The sequence below is a fragment of the Mesoplodon bidens genome, assembly GCF_964165515.1.
Source record: "Mesoplodon bidens genome assembly, chromosome: 1".
In the NCBI taxonomy this organism is placed as follows: Eukaryota; Metazoa; Chordata; class Mammalia; order Artiodactyla; family Ziphiidae; genus Mesoplodon; species Mesoplodon bidens.
Window position 1 is genome coordinate 34,907,302 of NC_138176.1, and position 24,543 is coordinate 34,931,844.

Consider the following 24,543-nt stretch of genomic DNA (forward strand, 5'->3'; position numbering starts at 1 on the left):
AGCTGTTGCAACCCCAGGCTTAGAGCTCCCATTGGTCTGGCCCATGTTAAGTGTCAATAAATATTTCTTGAAACAACACATTGAGATTCATCCATCAGCTCCTTTAGACCAAAGGTGGCAAGTTGGGCACTTTTCCTTGGCACAGTTTCCTTGTCATTGACCCTTAATGTCCCTGCCTCCTGGGCCCACGGCCACTTTTATGAGCTGTTACTTGCTACCTCTTACCAGTATTCTGCTTGACAAAACTCACCCCCTTCCCCAAATTTATCGATACTTCTGAAACTCTCCCTTATACCACCTACACCTACAATTTGCACTGGTCACTGAGGATCAGAAAGAGAGCCCCAAGGCCCTGCAAAGTTAAAGAAACATCCATCAATGGATGGGTTGAATTATAGTTCGGTAGACTATAATTTATATTCTTCAACTTTCTCTGTTGTAGGAGGTTTTGCCCCAAGGCTACTAAGTTGGGGCGGGGGTGGGGGGTGGGAGCTGAGGCTTCAGAGTGCTCTAAACTGTGTTGCTAATTACTTCTCGCCACCTCTTTGTGCTTGAGGGCACAGGGTACGGAGTAGGAAAGGGCTGGGGAAGGGCAGAATTCTCAGCTTCACTATTACTCCAGGCTCATGGGGCTCTGGGGCAGGTGAGCAGATGGTAGGGGCGCTCCTCTTGGACTTTAACCTACAAAGTGGTCCAGGGAGCTGCTCCATCTTGAGTGGCTTGCTCACAGTGTGAGCCCACTCTGTTAGGAGTTGTGCTGGCCAGAAACACCACTTATTATCTTAGAGCTCAGACCCTCCAGGGTGAGGGTCCTGTCAGGGCTTCTGCGGGTGACTGTGAGTTCTGCGTGGGGAAATCCAGGGAGATCTAATGGAACCCTGGCCGTGTGGAGGTGTGCAGGGCAGAGCCAGCCCAGCCAGAGGCGGTATCCCCGCCTCTCTGCAGCACCTCTTGACGTGCCTTCGTTCTCTTCTGCAGTAACAGGCAGCTCTGGCTTAAATACTGTTCGTTTTTTCTGGGCCCTGACTTAGGCCCCAAATTACGTTTCATATTTTTGCCCCTTCCCTTCTCTGATATCATCCTAGATGGTTTACAAAGAAGAAGATATGCTGTATATATAAGGTCTGATTAATACAAATAACTTCCTACCTTGTAATTTTCACGCAGTAATTTAAACCAAACCTCAAATTTCCACAGCATTTCTGAACCATGGATAGTTCAGGGGGCTTAGTTGTGGGTAGTTAAGGGGACTCCTGACAAGTGACAAAAGTCCCTCAAGCCCCTGTCTACCAAAGTGACAGAGGACTAAGGTAGGGAAGTTTTTCAAATTGAAATGCCCAGGCAGAGTCTCCGGAAGATGGGGCCCAGATAGAAACGCATATATATAAATATATAAAAGCTCTTTGGGTGATCCAATTTGCAGCTAAGGTTGCAAATCAGTGTTTTAGAAAGTCTTTCAAAAAAGATTGAGACTCAGGGGTTTCTAATGAAATCCTATGGGAGGTTTCAATTGTACTATGTCAAAAATTTCTTTAACTAAAATGGAGATTTTGTAATAGTGGAATATCCCAAGGTATTTTTCTTTTTATTGAAGTATAGTTGATTTACAGTGTTGTGTTAATTTTTGCTATACAGCAAAGTGATTCAGTTACATATATATATTCATTTTAATATTCTTTTCCATTACGGTTTATCATAGGATACTGAATATAGTTCTCTGTGCTATACAGTAGGACATATATTTATGTCATTTATCCATTCCATATATAATAGCTTATATCTGCTAAACCCAATCTCCCACTCCTTCATCTCCCAAGCCCCTCCCCCTTGGCAACCACAAGTCTGTTCTCTATGTCCATGAGTCTGTTTCTCTTTCATAAATAGGTTTATTTGTGTCATATTTTACATTCCACATATAAGTGATATCATATCGTATCGGTCTTTCTTTTTCTGACTTACTTCACTTAGTATGATAATCTCTAGTTGCATCCATGTTGTTGCAAATGGCATTATTTCGGGGTTTTTTTATGGTTGAGTAGTATTCCTTTGTATATGTGTACCACATCTTCTTTATCCATTCATCTGTTGATGGACATTTAGGTTGTTTCCATGTCTTGGCTATTGTGGTTAGTGCTGCTATGAAACTAGAGGAGCATCTATCTTTTTGGATTAGAGTTTTTTCTGGATATATGCCCAGGAGTAGGATTGCTGGATCATATGGCAATTCTATTTTTAGTTTGCTGAGGAACCTCTATACTGTTTTCCATAGTGCCTCTACCAACTTACTTTCTCACCAACAGTGTAGGAGGGTTCCCTTTTCTCCACACCCTCTCCGGCATTTATTATTTGTAGAGTTTTTAATGATGGCCATTCTGACCAGTGTGAGGTGGTACTTCATTGTGGTTTTGATTTGCATTTCTCTGATAATTAGCAAAGTTGAGCATCTTTTCATGTGCCTATTGGCCATTTGTATTTCTTCTTTGGAAATGTCTATTTGGGTCTTCTGCCCATTTTTCGATTGGGTTGTTTGTTTTCTTGTTGTTGAGTTGTATGAGCTGTTTGTGTATTTTGTAAATTAAGCCCTTGTCAATTGCATCACTTACAGATACTTTTCTCCCATTTTGTAGGTTGTCTTTTCTTTCTTTCTTTTTTTTCTTTTTTTTTATGGTTTCCTTTGGTGTGCAAAAGCTTGTAAAGCTTTGATTAGGTCCCATTTGTTTCTTTTCATTTGTATTTCTATTGCCTTGGGAGACTGACCTAAGAAAACATTGGTATGATTTATGTCAGAGGATGTTTTGTCTAGGATCTGCTCTTTTTCTTTTGGCCATGCTGTGTGGCTTGCAGGACCTTAGTTCCCTGACCAGGGATCAAACCCATGCCCCTTGCAATGGAAGCATGGAGTCCTAACCACTGGGATTCCAGGGAATTCCCTAGGATCTCTTCTAGGAGTTTTATGGTGTCATGTCTTATATTTAAGTCTTTAAGCTATTTTGAGTTTATTTTTGTGTATGGTGAGAGGGTGTGTTCTAACTTCATTGATTTACATGTGGCCATCCGATTTTCCCAACACCACTTGATGAAGAGACTCTTTCCCATTGTATATTCTTGCCTCCTGTGTCAAAGATTAATTGACTAAAGGTGTGTGGGTTTATTTCTGGACTCTCTATTCTGTTCCATTGATCCATGTCTGTTTTTGTGCCAATACCATGCTGTTTTGATTACTGTAGCTTTGTAGTATTGTCTGAAGCCTGGGAGGGCTATGCCTCCTGCTTTGTTCTTTTTCTTCAGGATTGGTTTAGCAATTCTGAGTCTTTTTTTTTTTTTTTTTTTTTTTTTGCTGTATGTGGGCCTCTCACTGTTGTGGCCTCTCCCGTTGCGGAGCACAGGCTCCGGACGCGCAGGCCCAACGGCCATGGCTCACGGGCCCAACCGCTCTGCGGCATGTGGGATCTTCCCAGACCGGTGCACGAACCCATGTCCCCTGCATCGGCAGGCGGACTCTCAACCACTGCGCCACCAGGGAAGCCCTCAATTCTGAGTCTTTTATGGTTCCATATAATTTTATGATTATTCTAGTTCTGTGAAAAGTGTCCTGGGTAATTTGATAGGGATTGCATTAAATCTGTAGGTTGCTTTGTGTAGTATGGGCATTTTAACAATATTAATTCTTCCAACCCAACAGCATGGGATATCTTTCTATTTCTTTGAATCATCTTCAATTTCCTTTATTAATGTTGGTTTTTTAAAATAAATTATTGGGTCTTTGTTGATGCACACAGACTTTCTCTAGTTGCAACAAGCGGGGGCTACTCTTCGTTGCGGTGCATAGGCTTCTCATTGCAGTGGCTTCTCTTGTTGTGGAGCACAGGCTCTAGGAGTGTGGGCTTCAGTAGTTGTGGCATGTGGGCTCAGTAGCTGTGGCTCACAGGCTCTAGAGTGCAGGCTCAGTAGTTGTGGCACATGGGCTTAATTGTTCCGCGGCATGTGAGATCTTCCTGGACCTGGGCTTGAACCTATGTCCCCTGAATTGGCAGGTGGATTCTTAACCACTGCACCACCAGTGAAGTCCCTATTAATGTTTAATAGTTCTCAGCATATAAGTCTTTCATCTCCTTGGTCAGGTTTATTCTTAAGCATTTTATTTTTGGGGGTGCGATTTTGAAAACTATTGTTTTTTACATTCCCTTTCTGAGATGTCATTCTCAGTGTAAAAAATGCAACTGATTTCTGTATGTTAATCTTGTATCCTGCTACCTTGCTGAATTTGTTTGTCAGTTCTGGTAGTTTTTGTGTGGCATCCTTAGGGTTGTCTATATATAGAATCATGTCATCTGCATATAATAACAATTTTACCTCTTCCCTTCCAATTTGGATACCTTTTATTTCTTTTTCTTATCTGATTGCTATGGCTAGGACTTCAAATACTATGTTGAATAGAAGAGGTGAGAGTGGGCATCCTTGTCTTGTTCCAGATTTTAGTGGGAAGGCTTTCAGCATTTCACTGTTGAGTATTGTATTGGCTGTGGGTTTGTCATAAATAGCTTTTATTATGGTGAGATATGTTCCCTCTATACCCACTTTGGTAAGAGTTTTTTTATCGTGAATGGATGTTGAATTTTTTCAAATGCTTTTTCTGCATCTATTGAGATGATCATGTGGTTTTTATCTTGTCTTTTGTTTATGTGGTGTATAACACTGATTGATTTGCATACGTTGAACCATCCACGTGAACTTGGGATGAATCCCACTTGGTTGTGGTGTTTGATCTTTTTTATGTGTTGTTGGATTTGGTTTGCTAATACATTGTTGAGAATTTTTGCATCTATATTCATCAAAGATATTGGCCTGTAATTTTCTTTTTTGGTGGTATCTTTGTCTGGTTTTGGTGTCAGGGTGGTGTTGGCTTCATAGAATGTCTTTGGGGGTATCCTCTCCTCTTCAGTTTTTCGGAAGAGTTTGAGAAGGATTGGCATAAGTTCTTCTTTGTATGTTTGGTAGAATTCACCTGTGAAGCCCTCTTGGACTTCACAGGGACTTCACACTTTGTAGGGAGTTATTTTTAAATTACAGATTCTATTTCACCTCTAGTGATCTGTCTGTTCAAATTATCTATTTCTTCTTGATACAGTTTTGGTGGGCTGTATGTTTCTAGAAACTTGTCCATTTCTTCTGGGTTGTTGAATTTGTTGGCATATAATTGTTCATAGTATTCCCTTATGGTTTTTTGTATTTCTGCAGTATTGGTTGTTATGTCTCCTTTTCCATTTCTTATTTTGTTTATTTGAGTTCTCTCTCTTTTCTTCTTGGTGAGCCTGGCCAGAGGTGTGTCAATCTTGTTTACCCTTTCAAAGAATCAGCTCTTGGTTTTATTGATTTTTTTTTCTATTGTTATTTTAATCTCTGTTTTAGGGATCTTAGACTAGGGAGTGCAAAGTGATGGCACTGACTGCCTGTGCAGGTCTCTCTCCATTCTAGCTGCTGCAAACCAGTTGCTGCATTCTCCTCTGAGGCTCCAAAGCTCCTCCTCTGTCCCAGCTGATCTCTTCACTGGTGAGGGGACTTCCCAGGGTGCAGGAACATTGCCTCTTTCACAGCTCCCTGCCAGGGGTGCAGGTCCCATCCCAATTCCTTTCTCACTTTCTTTTTTTTTTTTTTTTTTTCTTTTGTCCTACCTGGTTACATGGAGATTTTCTTGCCCTTTCAGAGGTCTAAGGTCTTCTGCCAGCATTCAGTAGATATTCTGTTAGAATTGTTCCATATATAGATGTATTTCTGATGCATTTGTGGGAGGCAGTGAGCTTCATGTCCTACTCCTCCACCATCTTGATCTCTCTCCCCAAGGTTCTTTGAGACAGGGGTCCCCAACCCCTGGGCCATGGACCAGTACTGGGCTGCACAGCAGGAGGTGAGCAGCAGGTGAGCAAAGCTTCATCTGCTGCTCCCCATTGCTCACATTACCACCTGAACCATCTGTGTCCCCCTCCCGCCCCATCTGTGGAAAAATCGTCTTCCACAAAACTGGTCCCTGGTCCCAAAAAGGTTGGGGACTGCTGCTTTAAGACAGCAAACTATAGTCACTGTCAGATGTTCTTAAAATGGTCCTCAGGAAGTTTAAAAGAGAATTACCATATGATCCAGCAATTCACTGCTGGGTATATACCCCAAAGAATTTAAAGCAGGGACTCAAATGGATATCTGTACACTCATGTTCATAGCAGCAGCATTCACAATAGCCAAAATGTGGAAGCAACCATGAATCTACTGATTTTTTGAATGGATGAACAAAAATGTAGTGTATACACACTGTTAATTAAACAAGGAGACCATTAGATGGTGGTGGTTCTAAAGTCTTGGCAGCCTACATAAGCAACCAAAACCTAGGCCTGGCAATATCTCAAGATTAAGAAATCAAAAGCAAAGGACAACAAATCACAAATAGCCAAGTGAGCTTTCCCAAATAATGCAACCACTTAAGCTATAGCCAGTCAAATAATCTCCTCGTCTTCCTTCTGGCTGTACTCTATAAAAAGAGCACTTTCACTTACATGTAGAATCTAAAAAACAAAACAAGTGAACAAACATAACAAAACAGAAACAGACTCACAGATACAGAGAACAAACTGGTGGTTGCCAGAGGGGAGGGGTGTGGGGGGATGGGTGAAAAGGTGAAGGAGATTAAGAGCTACACATTTCCAGTTATAAAATAAATGTCACAGGGATGTAATGTACAGCACAGGGAATATAGTCAATAATATTGTAATAACTTTATGGCAATTATACTTGTGATCATTTTGTAATGTATAAAAATATCAAATCACTAGGTTGTGCACTGGAAACTAATAAAATATTGTAAGTTAATTATACGTCAATAAAAAAATTTAAAAATACAAAATAAATTTTAAAAAGAACAATGTTTGATCTCTATTTCAGAAAAATAAGTGTACCTCATTTCATTTATTTTTAAATCTAACAGTAAAAGTCTTTTTTTTTTTAATTGAAGTATAGTTCATTTACAGTGTTGTGTTAGTTTCTGGTGAACAGCAAAGTGATTCAGTTATACATATCTTATTCTTTTCCATTATGGTTTATTATATGATATTGAATATAGTTCCCTGTGCTATACAGTAGTACCTTGTTGTTTATCTATTTTGTATATAGTAGTTTATATATGCTTATCCCAAACTCCTAATTTATCCCCCCTCCCCTTTCCCCTTTGGTAACCGTAAGTTTGTTTTCTATGTCTGTGAGTCTGTTTCTGCTTTGTAAATAAGTTCATTTGTATCATATTTTAGATTCCACATATAAGTGTTATCATATGATATTTGTCTTTCCCTTTTTGACTTGCTTCACTTAGTATGGTAATCTTTAGTTGCATCCATGTTTTTGCAAATGGCATTATTTCATTCTTTTTTATGGCTGAGTAGTAGTATTTTATGGCTGAGGTGTATATATGTACCACATCTTTATCCATTCATCCGTTGATGAACACTTAGGTTGCTCATGTCTTGGCTATTGTAAACGGTGCTGCTGTGAACATTGGTGTGCGTGTATCTTTTCTAATTAGAGTTTTCTCTGGATATATGACGGAGTGGGATTGCTGGATTATATGGCAACTCTTTTTTTTAGTTTTTTGAGGAATCTCCATACTGTTTTCCATAATGGGCGTAAGAATTTACATTCCCTCCAACAGTGTAGGAGGGTTCCCTTTTCTCTACACCCTCTTTGGCATTTACTATTTGTAGAGTTTTTAATGATAGCCATTTTGACCAGTGTGAGGTGATATGTCACTGTAGTTTTGATTTGCATTTCTCTAATAATTAATAATTTGAGCATCTTTTCGTGTGCCTATTGGCCATCTGTATGTCTTCTTTGGAGAAATGTCTATTTAGGTCTTCTGCCCATTTTTTGATTGGGTTGTTTGCTTTTTTTTTTTTTTTTTTTCGGTACGCGGGCCTCTCACTGTTGTGGCCTCTCCCGTTGCGGAGCACAGGCTCCGGACGTGCAGGCCCAGCGGCCATGGCTCATGGGCCCAGCCGCTCTGCGGCATGTGGGATCTTCCCAGACCGGGGCACGAACCCGTGTCCCCTGCATCGGCAGGCGGACTCTCAACCACTGCGCCACCAGGGAAGCCCTGTTTGCTTTTTTTTGTTATTGAGTTGTATGAACTGTTTGTATATTTTGTAAATTAAGCCCTTGTCAGTTGCATTACTTGCAGATATTTTCTCCCAGTCTGTAGGTTGTCTTTTTGTTTTGTTTATGGTTTCCTTTGCTGTAAGCTTGTAAGTTTAATTAGGTCTCATTTGTTTATTTTTGCTTTTATTTCTATTGCCTTGGGAGACTGACCTAAGAAAATGTTGCTAGGATTTATGTCAGAGGATGTTTTGCATATGTTCTTTTCTAGAAGTGTTATGGTGTCATTTCTTATATTTAAATATTTAAGCCATTTTGAGTTTATTTTTGTGTATAGTGTGAGGATGTGTTCTAACTTAATTGATTTACATGTGGCTGTCCAGCTTTCCCAACACCACTTGCTGAAGAGACTCTGACAGTAAAAGTCATTTTTTTCCTTAATAAATTTATTTATTTTTGGCTGCGTTGGGTCTTCGTTGCTGCACGTGGGCTCTTCGCTAGTTGTGGCAAGCAGGGGCTACTCTTCGTTGCGGTGCATGGGCTTCTCTTTGCGGTGGCTTCTCTTGTTGAGGAGCACGGGCTCTAGGCGCATGGGCTTCAGTAGTTGTGGCACACGGGCTCTAGAGTGCAGGCTCAGTAGTTGTGGCACACGGGCTTAGTTGCTCCGCGGCATATGGGATCTTCTCCGACCAGGGCTCGAACCCATGTCCCCTACACTGGCAGGCGGGTCCTTAACCACTGCACCACCAGGGAAGTCCTAAAAGTCTTCATTGTTTCTGATTAGAAAATTAATACTTTAAACAATTCAAACTATTAGAAATGTATAAGTTAGACAGTAAAGTTAGCCATAATCTCTCTACCTTCCCCAACATAACTACTGTTAACAAGTTGATTTATATTCTTCCAGACTTTCTTTGTGCACATGCCAGTATTAAAATATATATTTAATGGGTTCAGTTAAAAATATACCTTTTTTCCATGTTTGTACATATGAATCTACCTAAGCCTTTTTATGAACTTTCATTCCATTATATGGATGTAACATAATTTGCTTAATGAGTGGCCTATTGTTAAACATTTGTATTGTTTTCATTTTCTTCTCTATTTCAATCAACTCTGCAATGAACATCCTGGTACTTCTGTCTTTGCCCACTTGTTTGAGTACAGGGGGAACTGCTAGATCTAAGAACATTCTCCACTGGCATTTAACTCAACACTAATTATTACGGTTAGAATTACAACTGCTAGAATTCCACATGTAAACAAGAGCAAAAGAAGCTTCTCTGAGCCTTATGTCTGCTCATACTTTGTAGAAATATCAGCGAAGGCGGAAGTACAGCCTGTCTGCTGTGTTCCATTCGGCCACCATGTTGCAAGACGTTGGCGAGGCCATTCAGTTTGAAGTCAGCATTGGGAACTATGGCAACAAGTTTGACACGACCTGTAAGCCTTTGGCATCAAGCACTCAATACAGCCGTGCTGTGTTTGATGGTAAGACTGACACTGGCCATTCTCTCCTGTACTCATTTACAGTGGGTACACCACAGGACGAGAAGCATGCAGTGTATTCTCCCTCTGGCAGCCATTATCCCCAGCATATGCTTAGTGGATCGGGAAACGTTGAATGGGGAGGAGAGGTGGCTGGAGTTCAGGCACCTTCAAGAATGGTCAGACCCTAGAAGCTGCAGACCCTTGGCTGTACTCCAATGCCCCCTCCCATGCCCAACTTTAACACTTGCTGTGTTTTGTAAAGTCACAAGATGACAACTAGCTGAACACTGAGCCTCCTCCCAAACAGCTCCTGCCCCAGCCCACCTCTGCCCTGCCAGGCCCCAAATCACTCTTAGATTGAGTAGTTGAAGTGGATGGAAAATCAAGCTTCTGGTCTTGGCTCAGTTACTTCCCAGCACTACGACCTTAGCCGTATCACTTCATTCTAACCCTCAGTTTCTTCATCTTCTCCAGAGTTGCCATGAGGATTAAATAGCTGTATTTGAACAAAGATAAATGAGAAACAGTCCCTGCTTTTAAGGAGCTTACATTCTAGTGTATAAAATAAATCATAATAGAAGGCAGAGTATGAGAGTGCCCTTATAAAGACATCGACAAATGGTTGGAGAGTATAGAGAAGGGAGAGAGAAATTCTGATCAAATGCCCCAATGGTTGTCACCATAGTTTTTACCTAATTTTTGTACAAGTAGTGTTAAAATATAAAATGTGCTAGAAAATGTTGGCTAATAATTCTTAATTACTGTAAGGCTCTTAGTAATACCAAATTCCATGTATCTAGCTAAGGCTTTTAAAAAACCAGAAAATTCTTTTTTCTTGTCCCACTTCCAACAAAAATATTTATTTAGAATAACAGTTTTCATGGACAACACATATAGTCTAATCTCCTATACTCTCTCTATTTTCTTCTGCTGTGTTATGTAATCATCAGTGATGCTCAGACACATGGTCCTGAATCACCAAAAGATCCTGAGATCATTGTGCTAGGTTTACTAGGGTCTTGTAGAGATTTTCAAAGCAGGCTAAATGAATAAGAACTTTCTATTTATTCCTCAGTTGCTTAATTAAATAAAATGAAAGAACCAGACCACCCCAAACCACACCCCCAGGCCTATGATTACCCAAGCAGTCCAGTTTGCACATCTTTTCAGTAAACGTGTTGTTTATTTTAAGTGTTCAGTGTTCACTGACCCTCAATGTTCTACACCAGGGAACTACTATTACTACTTGCCTTGGGCCCACACAAAGCCAGTTGTTACACTGACTTCATACTGGGAGGATATTAGTCATCGCCTGGATGCAGTGAACATGCTCCTAGTCAAGGCAGAACGGCTGGTGAGTTCATCTTTTCTGCATTTCCTTTTCACCAAACAGAGTGAATTATGTGTTACTTAGAATGCAGGTTAGGCCACTGTACCACAAGACCTCAGAATATAATGGTAAGCAAGATGAAAGCTATTTCTTTAGTAACAGCTGAGGTAGGTAATCCAAGGCTGGTATGGAAGTTCAGTGGTGTTAGGGACCCAGGCTTTTTCCCCCTTGTTGCTCTGCTATCACTAAGGAGTTGTCATAGTCTGCATGGTAGAGGCAGCTCGCCACTACCCCGACCCTTCAGCCTGAAGGAAGGGGAAAAGAGGGGGAGAAGATGACACAGGCCTTTTCCTTCAAGGGAAACACTCAGAAGTCACAGGCTTGATTTCTACTCATTTTCCACTGGCCAGAATCCAGTCATACAACCGCCTCTTAATACAAGGGAGTTGGGAAATACAGTCTTATGCCTGGGCAGGCATATGTCCAGGTGCAAGTTGTCTTACTGTGGAAAAGAGAGGATGGATGTTGAAGTAGGGGGACAACTCACAGTTTCTGCCACAATTTGTATGTGAAGTATGGTGTGCAGAGTGGTTCATTCCAGTAGAAACATGCAACCCTTAGAGTTTGCTATCAAAGCGGTAAGAATCTCTACTGTGGGAAGAAGTGGGCTCAGTGGACTTTCTTGTTTGGAGGTTGGAGGGGTTCCCTCTGGTGGGAATAGATGTGATATCTTTGATTATCCTTCTAGTTGACATTGATGAGGAGAAGAAGAACATGGTTGGGATATTTCTAATTAAGTCAAAGATACTAAGTTATTTCTATCAGGTACTGATAAAATCCATCTGGTATTAGTGTTTTGATTTCTACATTACATGAATACTAATTTTTCTAAGATCCAACCTGTCAGGGTTGGACCATGACATTTGGGGGTCCTGGAATATACTTGTTCTAAGACCCCATGGCAAAATCTGAAAATATTGTTTTATGTTTTAAAGACAATATTGAAGGAGAATTATACATTTAACTTAAGCATAACTGTTTACATAACAGAGCTACAATTGGTATGCATTGTGGTTGTGGTATTTTCCAATCTCCATCTCAAGGGACGTGGTAGAGAATTGGTCATACCTCTATTCTAATTATGTTTTGGGTGTTCTTCAGCATTTTTCATCTTTGTTCTTCATTGACCAAGCTGTCCTAATTCCATACTAATCTGGACAGGACAGTGGATTTCCATGATCAGACTTTTGGGGATCATGGTGGGCTCTCCCTCAGCCTCTCTGTTGGCAGATGCTCAAAGTGATGCAATAATCTGTCCTGAGCTTACCTTGTACTTTCTGTACCCTAACCCTGGAATCACCATTTCTCCAAGGAACTCTGGTTCCTTTTAGTAGGAATGGAATGTGAAGAACAAGGTCTGGGTATTGGAGTGCTCACTACTACTGAGATGTCATTGCTTCTAGGCCTTCTCAGCAGACAAACTTGCATGAGAACACACATGTATATACATATGTATGTTTATTTCTATATCTCTCAGTATACTGAATGCAATTTGAGTTTATAAGGATAACCCCAATTCCATTTAATATCATGGGGTTTATTCTAGTCCTCACTCTTTCTGTATTTACAACTCCCTTCTCCAACAGTGAGAAACCTGGCTTCCGTTTTCCTCGATATATTTACTCATTAGTTTAATCCTAAAATCCATAGGTGAAGTACCGCAAAAAACAAAGCTATTTAGAGTTTGATATGTTTATGGTTCTTTCCTTCAAACTAAGGGAATATAGTAAAAACATTGTGCTCAAAAGTTACTTGGGTTACTTCAGTGTAGTTATGTTATTCATCTGAAATATAGTTAGGTTCACTTTTTTCTGTTTTACATTCCATTTTAGAGTTCTTTCCCCCATCCTTGTTGGTTTCTCTTTTGTTTTTTGAATACTTAAAATTTGCATGGTTTCAAAGGTCAAAGCTATATGAAAATCTTGTCTTATTACTTAAATATATGTATCAGTGTTGATTGCATTTTGAAGAAAAATAGTGTTGAGCTATGGTGAGCATTATTAAATGTAAAAGAAAAAAACTTTTCATTTTTCTGTTAAGTCTTCTTGTGTATTTTTTCTTGAAAATGAAAGTTTTACCAGGTATAATGCACAATTACCAATTATTTCCTCCCTTTCCAAATTCTTTAGCAATCAAAAATAGAGGCTCTAAAATCAGGGATACAAGGTAAAATTCCCGCAAACCAATTGGCAGAAATGTGGTTGAAGCTGATCGATGAAGTCATAGAAGACACAAGGTATAGTGATCTTATTCGTACTTTAGAATTCCCAGCCGTGCTCGCCTCCCTTAAACTGTAAGGCCTGAAGAGTCTCTAGAATTTTCTAGTGTTCGCCTGAAAAATGAATTTGAATCAGTCAAGCTTCTCAAAAGGCTGTTACTGGAAGCGTCTCTGAATCACCAGCAGGAAAAGCTCCACTTTCCGATCTGGTGCCAATTCTAAATCAGCTGAGGGAGGCTGAGGTCCCACTCCAGGAAATAGTCCCAATGCAACCTACTGCAGGGGGTGGGGAAGGGGGGAGGGAGCTGATCTGCCTCCCAGCGGTCCTTGTGTGCCCACTGCCCCAAGAAAGGTGACTCCTGGTTCCCACAGAAAATGGGATCTGGGGGTGGGGCATTGCTATTACCATTTAGAACAGCGTTCCGAATTCATAAACACAATTTTAGCAACAGCCTTTTTACTCGCTCTTTTACTGGATGCGTAATGAGTACTCTGGCCAAGCCTCCCTTAGGTGAAGCCAAAAGGTTCGACCCAAGCCAGAGAACCTTTCATAACTATGACTTAGGGTAACTGCTCAGATCTCAGGGTATTTGTAAATCAAAGGAGGAAGTGATAATTCTAAACTCATTTTAAATGTTGGCCAATAGAGCAGTGGTCAGGGAAGTTCCAAAAGAAAACCATATTCAATCCTTCTAACCAGCAGCAGGAATCAGGGCTGTCCAGCACCCCCTACCCACCATCCCAAGCTCCTAACCCAAAGTCTCCCAGTCTTCTTGTGCCCTCTAGTGGTTTAGCTAGGTAACTGTCATGCAGCTGAGATCAAAGTATTGCTGGGTGCTTGTTTAAATGCAGAGAATTTATACCTGGGTCCTAAGAGGTCATCTCTTCCAGTCCCCTTATTTTATAGATGAGAAAACAGAGGCCCAAGGAGGTGAAATGACCCATCTGAGGCCCAAAGTTGGGTTTATTAGCATAACTTCTTTTCCTGCTACATGTTTCCCACCATCAGCATCTATTTGTTGAAGGTCTTATGTGTGACCTCTGAGCCTAGCAGCTTCTGTCTATATTTTTGCCTCAAAGAATCATTTCAGGGACTTAACCCTTCCAATGCATTGCCATAATTACCAATGCAACCAAACAAAAACATCTGGTAATACTTTTCATGTATAAAATGCCTGTGAATTTTAAGAGATATTTTTTATACTGTTTTTGAATAATCCATTTTTGAAGAATCCAACTGGGCACTTTTTAATTTTAGGAAATCTGTGTTTAAGGGAAGTCATTTAGGATTTCCTTCATTTAAGAAGCTGAGTAAGGTTCTTCCCTGGTGGTCCAGTGGGTAAGACTCCTTGCTCCCAATGCAAGGGGCCTGGGTTCGATCCCTGGTCGGGGAACTAGATCCCGCATGCATGCCGCAACTAAGAGTCCCCATGCCACAACTAAGAAGGCCTCATGCCGCAACTAGGGAGTCCGCATGCCGCAACTAAGAAGTCCATATGCCGCAATTAAGAAATCCGCATGGCGCCACTAAGAGTCTGCATGCCGCAACTAAGAAGGCCGCATGCTGCAACTAAAAAGATCCTGCATGCCGCAGCGAAGATCCCGAGTGCCACAACTAAGACCTGGTGTGGCCAAATAAGTTAATAAATAAATACTAAAAAAAAAAAAAAAAGAAAAGCCGGGTAAAATTCTAACCAATGAAAATTCTACGTAGAAACAATGTGAGCAGAATTTCCTGGAATAGGTGACATCCTCACCGTGTGACCCCATCAGCAGCCCTTGTGAGACCTGGCAGAAAAAGTCTAATCCTGGCTCCAGCTCAGCTGTTCTAGTGGGAGCTTGACCTACACAAGTGGTTCTTAACGTTTTGGGGAGGTAATGGACCCCTCTGAGTACCTGATGATATGATGACGATGATGGCAACACCATTTAGACTTTACTATGCGATAGGCATTGCTCTAAAGGCTCCCCATATATTAATTCATTTACTTCTCACCACAACCCTAAAAGGTAGTTACTATTTTCCCACATTTGAAGATGGGAAGACAAGAGATTAAGTAATTGGTCAAGATCACAGAACTAGTAAGTGGTGGAGCCAGGATTTTTACCCAGATAGTCAGCTCCAAAGCCTGTGTTCTTCATCATGATGTCATCTTCATCATGATGTCACACTGCATGTCAACACAGACAAACACTTTCCTTTATAAGTTCCAGGGATTCACAGACCTCCAGAGGCCCACCCGCAGACTGCCTAGGGGTGCATGGGTCCTAGGTTAGGAAGCCTTCCGCTAAATGATCTCTAATGTCCGTTCTTCTCCTTCATTTTGTGGGTCTGTACAGTGATCATAGGAAGCAAAAGAAGGGAAGGCCAGTTCCTCCCAACTGCTGCCACTGTTTCCATCTTCCCAGTGACTCCACGGGCCTTGGGTCAAACCCAAGGAATTGCTTTGGAATTTTCATCCCCCTGCATTCCCCATGAGAGTTAGGAGAGTCTGTCTGGCAGGTCTGCTCTTAAAGCCACATACACTCACCCTCAGCTTAGACTTGGTCACACTTTGTGGAGTCTATTAGGAAATTGATGTGGTTTGTGAGATGGGAACCAACCGTAAATGAACTTGACAGTCCTGAAGCCTAGCAAGCTCTTCTGCATATTCTCTGGTTCTTTTTCCGTTTTTAGATACACGTTGCCTCTCATAGAAGGAAAACCTAATATCACAGTTCTTGATACTCACATCCAAAAGCTGCGATCCAGAGCTCTCTCCCAGATACACGAGGCAGCTGTGAGGATGAGGTCTGAGGCCACAGAGGTGAAGTCCACATTGGCAGAAATCGAGGACTGGCTCGATAAATTAATGCAACTGACTGAAGAGGTAAGGCTTTTAAACTACACTTGACATGGAGGAGGGATTCTGTAGAAGGGCACCAGGGATAGAGATGGTAGTAGGGAAATCTAGCGCATTATCTTGCATATTGAGCAGATCTAAAGCATGATGAAATTGAGGCATTACTGGGCTGAGGTGCTAATGGATGCATCATTGAGGTCAGGGCAGAAGAAGAATTTTGAGTTGGTTGTCCTAGAAAAGTCTTCATAGTGGACAAATCATTACCAGTGTCATGGTACAATCAGAATATTTCAGCTAGAGTGATATAGTAGCAGATTTGTGTAGTACCTTTGTTTGGGATTGGGAAGACCTGGCTTTGATTCCCAGATCTACCATGTTTAACCTTGGGCAAGGTACTCAACCTCTCTAAGCCTCAGTTCCCCATATATTAAATGGAGATAAAACACAGCCTTGCTTTATGAAGATTAAAGAAGGTGAAGAGGGTAAAGGCCTTAGCACAGTGTTGGGCACACAGTGAGTGCTGGATAACTGTTGGCTGCCATTGACCTCTGTGGGTTGGAAGAACAAGGGAGTAGAAGACCCTTCCTACTGACCTTCAGAGGTGGGGGGTGGAGGGTGGGTAGTCATATATTTGTGGATAGAAATACATTTGAAAAACACACATGTGATTACAGGAAATTTTTATTTTTACTTTATGCTTTGGTACCTTCAAAGTTTTTTTATAGTAAACTTATATCACCTTTATAATCAGAAAAAAAGAGGTTTAAAAAAAACTAAGTTAATATTTCATATTTGGAAAATACCAAATTGTGAGGTAGAGATGCTCTATGTCCTGTGAAATACATGAAGCCTGTAACCCCTTGACTGCTGTCTATGGCTTTCTTCAAATGATGGGAGAGATAAAAGAGGGTATTTTCCAAAATTCCTCTCAGAGCTCTGTAGATAGGGCCTTTGGCAGGTGAAGCTCCTCTCCTGCTTCCCTCTTTTCCCTTTGGCCAGTCACAGGCTGCCTCCCAGCCCTGCAAGCTGTGGTCCTGGAAGAGGTGAGAGTCAGGAATTTGGGCAGAGCCCTAAACACAGTGTTTCTTTGCTAAATGGAGCCCTGAGGGTCCAGCCTGCAGGGTCTGTGGTGTCTCTGCATTTAGACTAACTATAGCTTTGCTTCCTTTTCCACCCACTCATGTGACCAGCCTCAGAACAGCATGCCTGACATCATCATCTGGATGATCCGGGGAGAGAAAAGATTGGCCTACGCACGCATTCCCGCGCATCAGGTTTTATACTCCACCAGTGGTGACAATGCATCTGGAAAATACTGTGGGAAAACCCAAACCATCTTTCTGAAGGTATGGCTTCGTCACTGTGTAATGTGAAACACTTAAGTGCAAAACCCATATTCCCAAGAAGGGCTGATTTATATTATTTGCCAGTCATTGAATGGCTAGGGCAATTGTGATCCATTTCAGCCTATTCTGGCACTTCCTCTAGGGTGGTAATTCCCAGAGTGGCCTGAGGTCTGCTGGCTTCAAACAAGGACACTTCCATAGAAGTCTCTGTGACACTAATATTAATATGGCATTGTGAATGCTTTGCTTTCTGGAATGATTTTCCACTTCTAATGTCTAATGTGAAGCAATGCCTCTCTTCCTTTCTAGTGAGCGTTTGGGAAGCAGAAAAAAAGGGAAGGTAATATAGATAGTCCATGGAATCTATACCCTAACCAAATGGGTCCTCAAATTGAAAAATTTTGAGAATTACTATTTTAGGACCAGGGTTCTGAACATTTTTTGGAGTCCTAGACTCCTTTAAGAGCCTGATGAAAGCTACTGGCCCTCTCTTCCAAAAGAATGCACATCTCCAATACATCCAATATTTTGCATCCAATTCAGGGGCTTCGTAGAACCCATAAATCCATCCCAGGACCCTGGATTAAGAACTTCTCTTATGTGCCTAAGGAGAACCAGAGGAGGGCCTGGGGATGGAAACAAAGAGATCTAAATAGTTGCCAGATGCAAGTTTTTCATCCCTCTTCCTGCCAGACTCCAACCGAGTTCTTTGGAATTTCAGGGAGAGGAAAAAAATTCAAAGGAGAAAAAGCAGTCAGGGGAGAATGTTCTCTTAAAACAGGGAGATATTTTCCTCTTTAATCAAGAGGGTGAAAATAGAACCAGAATGATTATCTTCTTTCAAGTGTCTCTTGGTGGAATAAATTTTACTTAAGATAGAACCACAGTTATAATTGACCTCAGCAGTGCGTGGAAGCAAACTGATTAATAAATGAAACTTCACAGGGGGTGAGAGAGCTCTGTAGATAGGGCCTTTGGCAGGTGATGCTCCCCTTCTGCTTCCCTCTTTTCCCTTTGGCCAGTCACAGGCTGCCTCCCAGCCCTGCAAGCTGTCGTCCTCTAGAAGATGTGAGTGTCAGGAATTTGGGCAGAGCCCTAACCACAGTGTTTCTTTGCCAAATGCAGCCCTGAGGGTCCAGCCTGCAGTGGTATTCTCTGCATTAGGTTTCCGAACTCAGTGGATAAACAGCAAAATGCTTTTAAGAGAATGTTGTATGTATTTTTTTTTTTTTTTTTTTTTTTTTTTTTTTTTTTTTTTGCGGTAGGCGGGCCTCTCACTGTTGTGGCCCCTCCCCCTGCAGAGCACAGGCTCCGGACGCGCAGGCTCAGCAGCCATGGCTCACGGGCCCAGCCACTCTGTGGCATGTGGGATCTTCCCAGACCGGGGCACGAACCCGTGTCCCCCGCATCGGTAGGCGGACTCCCAACCACTGCGCCACCAGGGAAGCCCTGTATGTATTTATTGATTTTGTTAATACTCATTATCCAGTTTAGGGAGTTATTTAATTCAGTGGGTTTTTTGTTGGTCTTAGGGCCCCTTTCACTCTTAAAAGAGTCATTGGAGACCCCAGAGAGCATTTGTGTATGTGGGTTACATCTATCAATATTTACTGTAATAGAAATTAAAACTGACATTAAAAAGTATTTATTAATATATTTTAAAATAATAATAAACCCATTATAGGTTAACATAAACTATATATTTTTATAAAATATAACTATTTCCTTTTAAAAATCAGAAAGCAGAGTGATACTGTTTTGCATTTTTGCAAACCTGGCTTCACAGAAATATAACTGGATTCTCAAAACTGCTTCTACGTTTCGTCCGATGGACTAAGTTGCTTGGTTGAAGTATATGAAGAGAATCTGGCCTCACACAGATATGTATTTGGAAAAGGGAGGAGTATTTTAATAACTTTTTCAGATAATTATGGGTACTCATCTTTGATACAATACCAAACTCAAGTGGTAGCTTTTAAAATGTTAATTGCAGTGTGGAATCTGACCTATATCAGTGAACTTTTTATTCTCTGCTACCTTAAAATCCATTGGTCTATCTTGTACTTTGAATGGCTCTTTTAGCCATGCATGATTTTGTAACATTAAGCATTCATTTGGAAAATATTGATTCACTGAGTTATGCAAATCTTCCTAATGTTGACACATTTCATCATACAGTATTTTTAAAAATCACATTCATTGGGACTTCTTGGTGGCACAGTGGTCAAGAATCTGCCTGCCAATGCAGGGGACACGGGTTCAAGCCCTGGTCCGGGAAGATCCCACATACCACAGAGCAACTAAGCCCGTGTGCCACAACTACTGAGCCTGTGCTCTAGAGCCCGTGAGCCACAACTACTGAGCCTGCATGCCACAACTACTGAAGCCCGCACGCCTGGAGCCTGTGCTCTGCAACAAGAGAAGCCAATACAATGAGAAGCCCACGCACCGCAACAGAGTAGCCCCTGCTCACTGCAACTAGAGAAAAGCCCGTGTGCAGCAATGAAGACCCAAAGCAGCCAAAAATAAATAAATAAATAAAAAGAAAAAAAAATCACATTCACTGATATCACTTACAAGAAAAGCCCTTATGTATTGGGATGCTATCAAGCTCACCCACCGAGACAGAAACAAATTTTCCAAAATTCTAATTTTAACTTGAAACCTTGAATTTTATCATTGCAACAAAATACAGTCACCTATTATCCTTGAAATGACAGTCTCACTTTATTTTCAAGAAAATGTCTGCCCCATATATCCAAGTATGAATAACCATATTTGTCAGCCAATCACTGTTTCAGGAAGAAAAGGTATTCTATTAAAAAAAAAAATAGGGCTTCCCTGGTGGCACGGTGGTTGAGAGTCCGCCTGCCGATGCAGGGGACATGGGTTCGTGCCCCGGTCCGGGAAGATCCCACATGCCGCGGAGCGGCTGGGCCCATGAGCCATGGCCACTAAGCCTGCACGTCCGGAGCCTGTGCTCCACACGGGAGAGGCCACAACAGTGAGAGACCTGCATACCGCAAAAAAAAAAAAAAAAGGCTAGTTCGGTTCACAGCTCAATTGCATAAGTTTTTTTCTCAGAATATACACTAATATGCAGCAGAATTTCATCACACAAAATATTAAAAAGACGTATTCAGGGATCACGATTTAGGATTAGCCATTTTTACTGCTTTATCAAAGTAATTAATAAGTAAAACTGGCATTTTGTTTTCTTCACTGAGAGTGATGAAGAAAACTATTACTACCAGTGCAGTTCGGTGTTACTGTCTTGATTCCTGCTACAGTGCTTGGAGTTTTATCCACCATTGCTTTTGCACCATCAGTGCAAATGTCAATACAGTGAAAAAAGCAAGTGACATCCTAGTATTATTAGGAAAATAGTTTTGACCTTGTGAGCCTCCTGAAAAGGTCTCAGGGACACCCAGGGGTTCCTGCTCTACTTGTTATTTTAATCTGTGCAGAAGGGTTATTTGGAAATATTTTAACTGCACAAACAAAGTTAGACTGCTGAAAACAATGATTAGATGTTCAGTCTACTTTTGTTTTGAGCTTAATGCACAGGCTGTACTGTGCCCAGCATAACGGGTCATGTTATTGTGCATTTCACAGTACCCACAGGAAAAAAACAATGGACCAAAGGTGCCTGTGGAGTTGCGTGTGAACATCTGGCTGGGCCTAAGTGCTGTTGAGAAGAAGTTCAATAGCTTCGCAGAAGGAACATTCACCGTCTTTGCTGAAATGGTACATTTAATGACATCACTCTTTTCCTCTTTGTGTGGGAGTACTCTACTTTTCATCCTAAGGGAAAATATTCAGATGTCAAACCAGCCACCCATAATCGCTACCTAAAACCCCACATTCAAGGGCCCTTAACGAAGGGGATAGGGAAAGATTGACTGGAAGTCTACACTGGGACACCCCAGAGTGATTCACACACAAGCAACCCAGGAGTGAGGACACTTGAGAGGTGCCGACCTTGAGAAGCCTGCTTGGGGTCTGGAGTGGTTTTTTTTTTAATTGAAAATATAGTTGATTTACAATATTGTGTTAATTTCTACTCTACAGCAAAGTGTCTGGAGTCTTTAAACCACAGAAGACTCAATCCTCAGTTGGGGAAGCCTCAGAGGGGTTTGCCCAAGGGCAAAGAAAATGCTGCCTGGATACTTGAAAAACAATAGAGATAATTTGTAAATCCTTCACTGAGTTAAAAATCCATTTAGCTAATTAGAAATCTCATTAGAGTTAAACCAATGAAAATAATTTTCACAAACTTTTACAGCTAAAAGTGGCATTAGTTGGATTTTTTTTTACTGAAAGTACTTATTGTTGTAAATTTATTAGATATATTCAGTGGGTCTCTTCTGACAATTTTCAGATGAGCTCCATTCTTTTACAGATAGGCCTTCATGCTCAAATAATTGGGGAGAAGACTATCTTCATTCTAGCTAATTTGTAATTGTGTTTCTGCTGCCCACCACTATGCCTGACCACTGGTTTAGGATTGTGGTTCTGTTGTGCTTGCTGGGCAAGAAAACCCATGGCCATCTTTTAGTTTTGCTTTTTTAAATTTAACAGTGCCTGGCACATAGTAGGCTCCTATAAATATTTATTAAATAAATAAATGGTGACAGAATTCATCCATCCATCCATCCACCCATCCAAGCTTTTAGGGAGTGGTGGCTTTATGTCGGACACAGAGGCAGAGGCTGAAGATGATGAAGCAGCCAAGCCCTGTCCTCAAGGATCTCAAAATCTATCAAAATAATAAAACTGGGTGTCTTGTTAAAAAGAAACCCACCCCGAGGACTGTGATTCTGTAGCTGAGTTAGGGATTAGCACCTGCAATGTGGGTGGATACAGGGCATTGCGGTCCACTTTGAGAAGCAGTGAAACCCATGGGAAACACAAAGTCCTTAGGATGCAAGCTTTGAAGTGCGACTGGAGAGAAATAGAGGGTGGGCTGGAGGCCTCAGGGGAGGCCCTGAGTCACAGATGTTGATGGTCAGTCATCTGGGTGGTGTGGAGGGGGCATCAGAACACATGTGGGAGGGGCTCGCTTCTGCCCTCCTGTGGGATTTCTTGGCATCCACCTGCCCTACAGCTCTGTGGCTGGGGCCCAGAGAAGCTAGCACTGAGCAAGGAACAACCCTTCCTCTGTTTCCCACTTCCACATCCTTCCTTGCATAGAGCGAACTCTAGTTTCAACAGGTGTAGAGATGATCCACCCATTTTAGTTGTTTTGCGTGACTCTAGTTTCTCCAAATTCTAACAGCCTCTGAGTACCAGAAGGGGCACACTAATGACAGTAATGGAAATTTCACTGGTTCTTGCCTTCCTGGGCTAATACCAGACCTCAGTTCTCTGCAAAAATTCCCCCCCGCCAAATTTCTGGGGGTCTCACTAGTGCTGTCTTAGATATTGCTCTGAGCTTTAGGCACAGGGGGCTGTGAGACTTGGGGGCACATGCATGGCTTCTTTGGTTTCCAAGTGACAAGGACACAGAGTGGAGGAGCAGTTCCTGCCACTTCTACTTGGAAGCCAGCATGGCTGTAGTATAATCCAGGTGAGGACCTTGGCATGGACAAGAGGGCAGCAGCAGCAGTGGAGATGGGAGCCTCATGTGGCTTTGAGGCCTTTAACTAGCAGCTGTGGGGTGGGACCATTAGCACACGTGAAGCACCTCAGAGACCTCCAGTTTCCTCATCAGGCCCTTGCCCAAACTTCTTCCATCATCCTTCAGCCAAAAACTCCCCTGCTGCTTATGCAAATGGTCTTCTCAGTGAGCTCATCAGCAGACAAACAGAGATATCAGCTTGGACCCAAACAGAGACTCTGACCACTGGCAAATCTCAACCCTCTTTATGGTTGACATAGTGAAAAACAGACCATTGTAGATTTTATAAATTCTGTCTTAGAAAGGAATGCCCTGTAAACCTGGGTCTGCCATTGCCACAAAACCTGCTTCCAGAAAGGTCTTGGTCTACTCACCATACTCCAGAGGGGATGAAGGCTCAGAATTTTTAGGCCACATAAAAGCTGGGTGCTAAAGGACCTTCATGTTTCAGATGGATTCTTTGTGCTGCCCAGGAAATGTACCATTAATTATAATATTGTTTCTGTGGGGAAATGTGCCCAACTTCTCGGCAGCAGACTTATAAATAAAGTTTTAGAAGACTACATGTTCATAAATTGAGGACTTTTGTAGGTATCTAAAAGATTAGGTTCGGAGCACTATTTGGAGCCATTGAAAATAATGGTGGAAACAACTAGCATGATATATCAATGTTTACAAAGCACTTTCACAATCATTTGTACATTTGAACTTCAGAACAACCCTATGAGAAAGGTAGTATTATCCTCAGTTTACAGATGAGAACACTGAGTCTTAGAAAGATGAATGATTTACTGAAGTTGCATAATCAGCAGCAGCGCAACTTAGGTCCATACCTTCTGAATATAAAGCTTTTTCACTTTTCCTCATTGTTTAGCCTAGGTCCTAGATGGACTTGAAAATTTATGTGTTGGCTTTATTTCTTGCTCCCTGATGATGTTTCTCCAATTTCTTTTTAATAGTATGAAAATCAAGCTCTTATGTTTGGAAAATGGGGCACTTCTGGATTAGTGGGTCGTCATAAATTTTCTGATGTCACAGGAAAAATAAAACTCAAGAGGGAATTCTTTTTGCCTCCAAAAGGCTGGGAATGGGAAGGAGACTGGATAGTTGATCCTGAAAAAAGGTAAGTTTTTCATTTTCTGAGAAAAAAGGATGGTAATGAAGTCTTTCCTTAGAAATTGCTAAGTGAATCTTCTCCATCATCATTCTTGATCATATTTACATAACACCCACTGAGCAGAAGTAAGTCCACAGAAACTCACAGAAACTTGAAAGATGTCGTCAATATCCTGTAATAAAACAAAAAAGTATAAAAAGCACCTGGTACTAACATTATTGAGAACTTATGACCTGTGAATGTGTGAAGCAGTGGGATAAACACATGCATCATCTTACTGAATCTGGATTGCAGTCCTACAAGATAGGTGGTATCAGAAATCATGAGGAGTCTGAGATTTTTATCCTACTTGCAAGCTAGCAAGGTCACCTGCCACAGTTTCGTGGAT

General features: G+C 41.5%; 1 protein-coding gene across 2 annotated transcripts in view; it reads left to right on the forward strand.

Annotated features, from left to right (window-relative positions):
- The window catches only part of MYOF (myoferlin), a 157,946-nt gene that overhangs the window by 80,038 nt on the left and 53,365 nt on the right, over positions 1-24,543 (forward strand). For both annotated transcript variants that reach the window (XM_081249981.1, XM_081249982.1), the window contains exons 20-26: positions 9,444-9,621; positions 10,851-10,975; positions 13,141-13,247; positions 15,907-16,099; positions 17,263-17,418; positions 21,034-21,165; positions 23,998-24,161. In XM_081249981.1, coding sequence (XP_081106107.1) covers positions 9,444-9,621; positions 10,851-10,975; positions 13,141-13,247; positions 15,907-16,099; positions 17,263-17,418; positions 21,034-21,165; positions 23,998-24,161 — 1,055 coding nt within the window. The remainder of the gene's footprint in view (positions 1-9,443; positions 9,622-10,850; positions 10,976-13,140; positions 13,248-15,906; positions 16,100-17,262; positions 17,419-21,033; positions 21,166-23,997; positions 24,162-24,543) is intronic.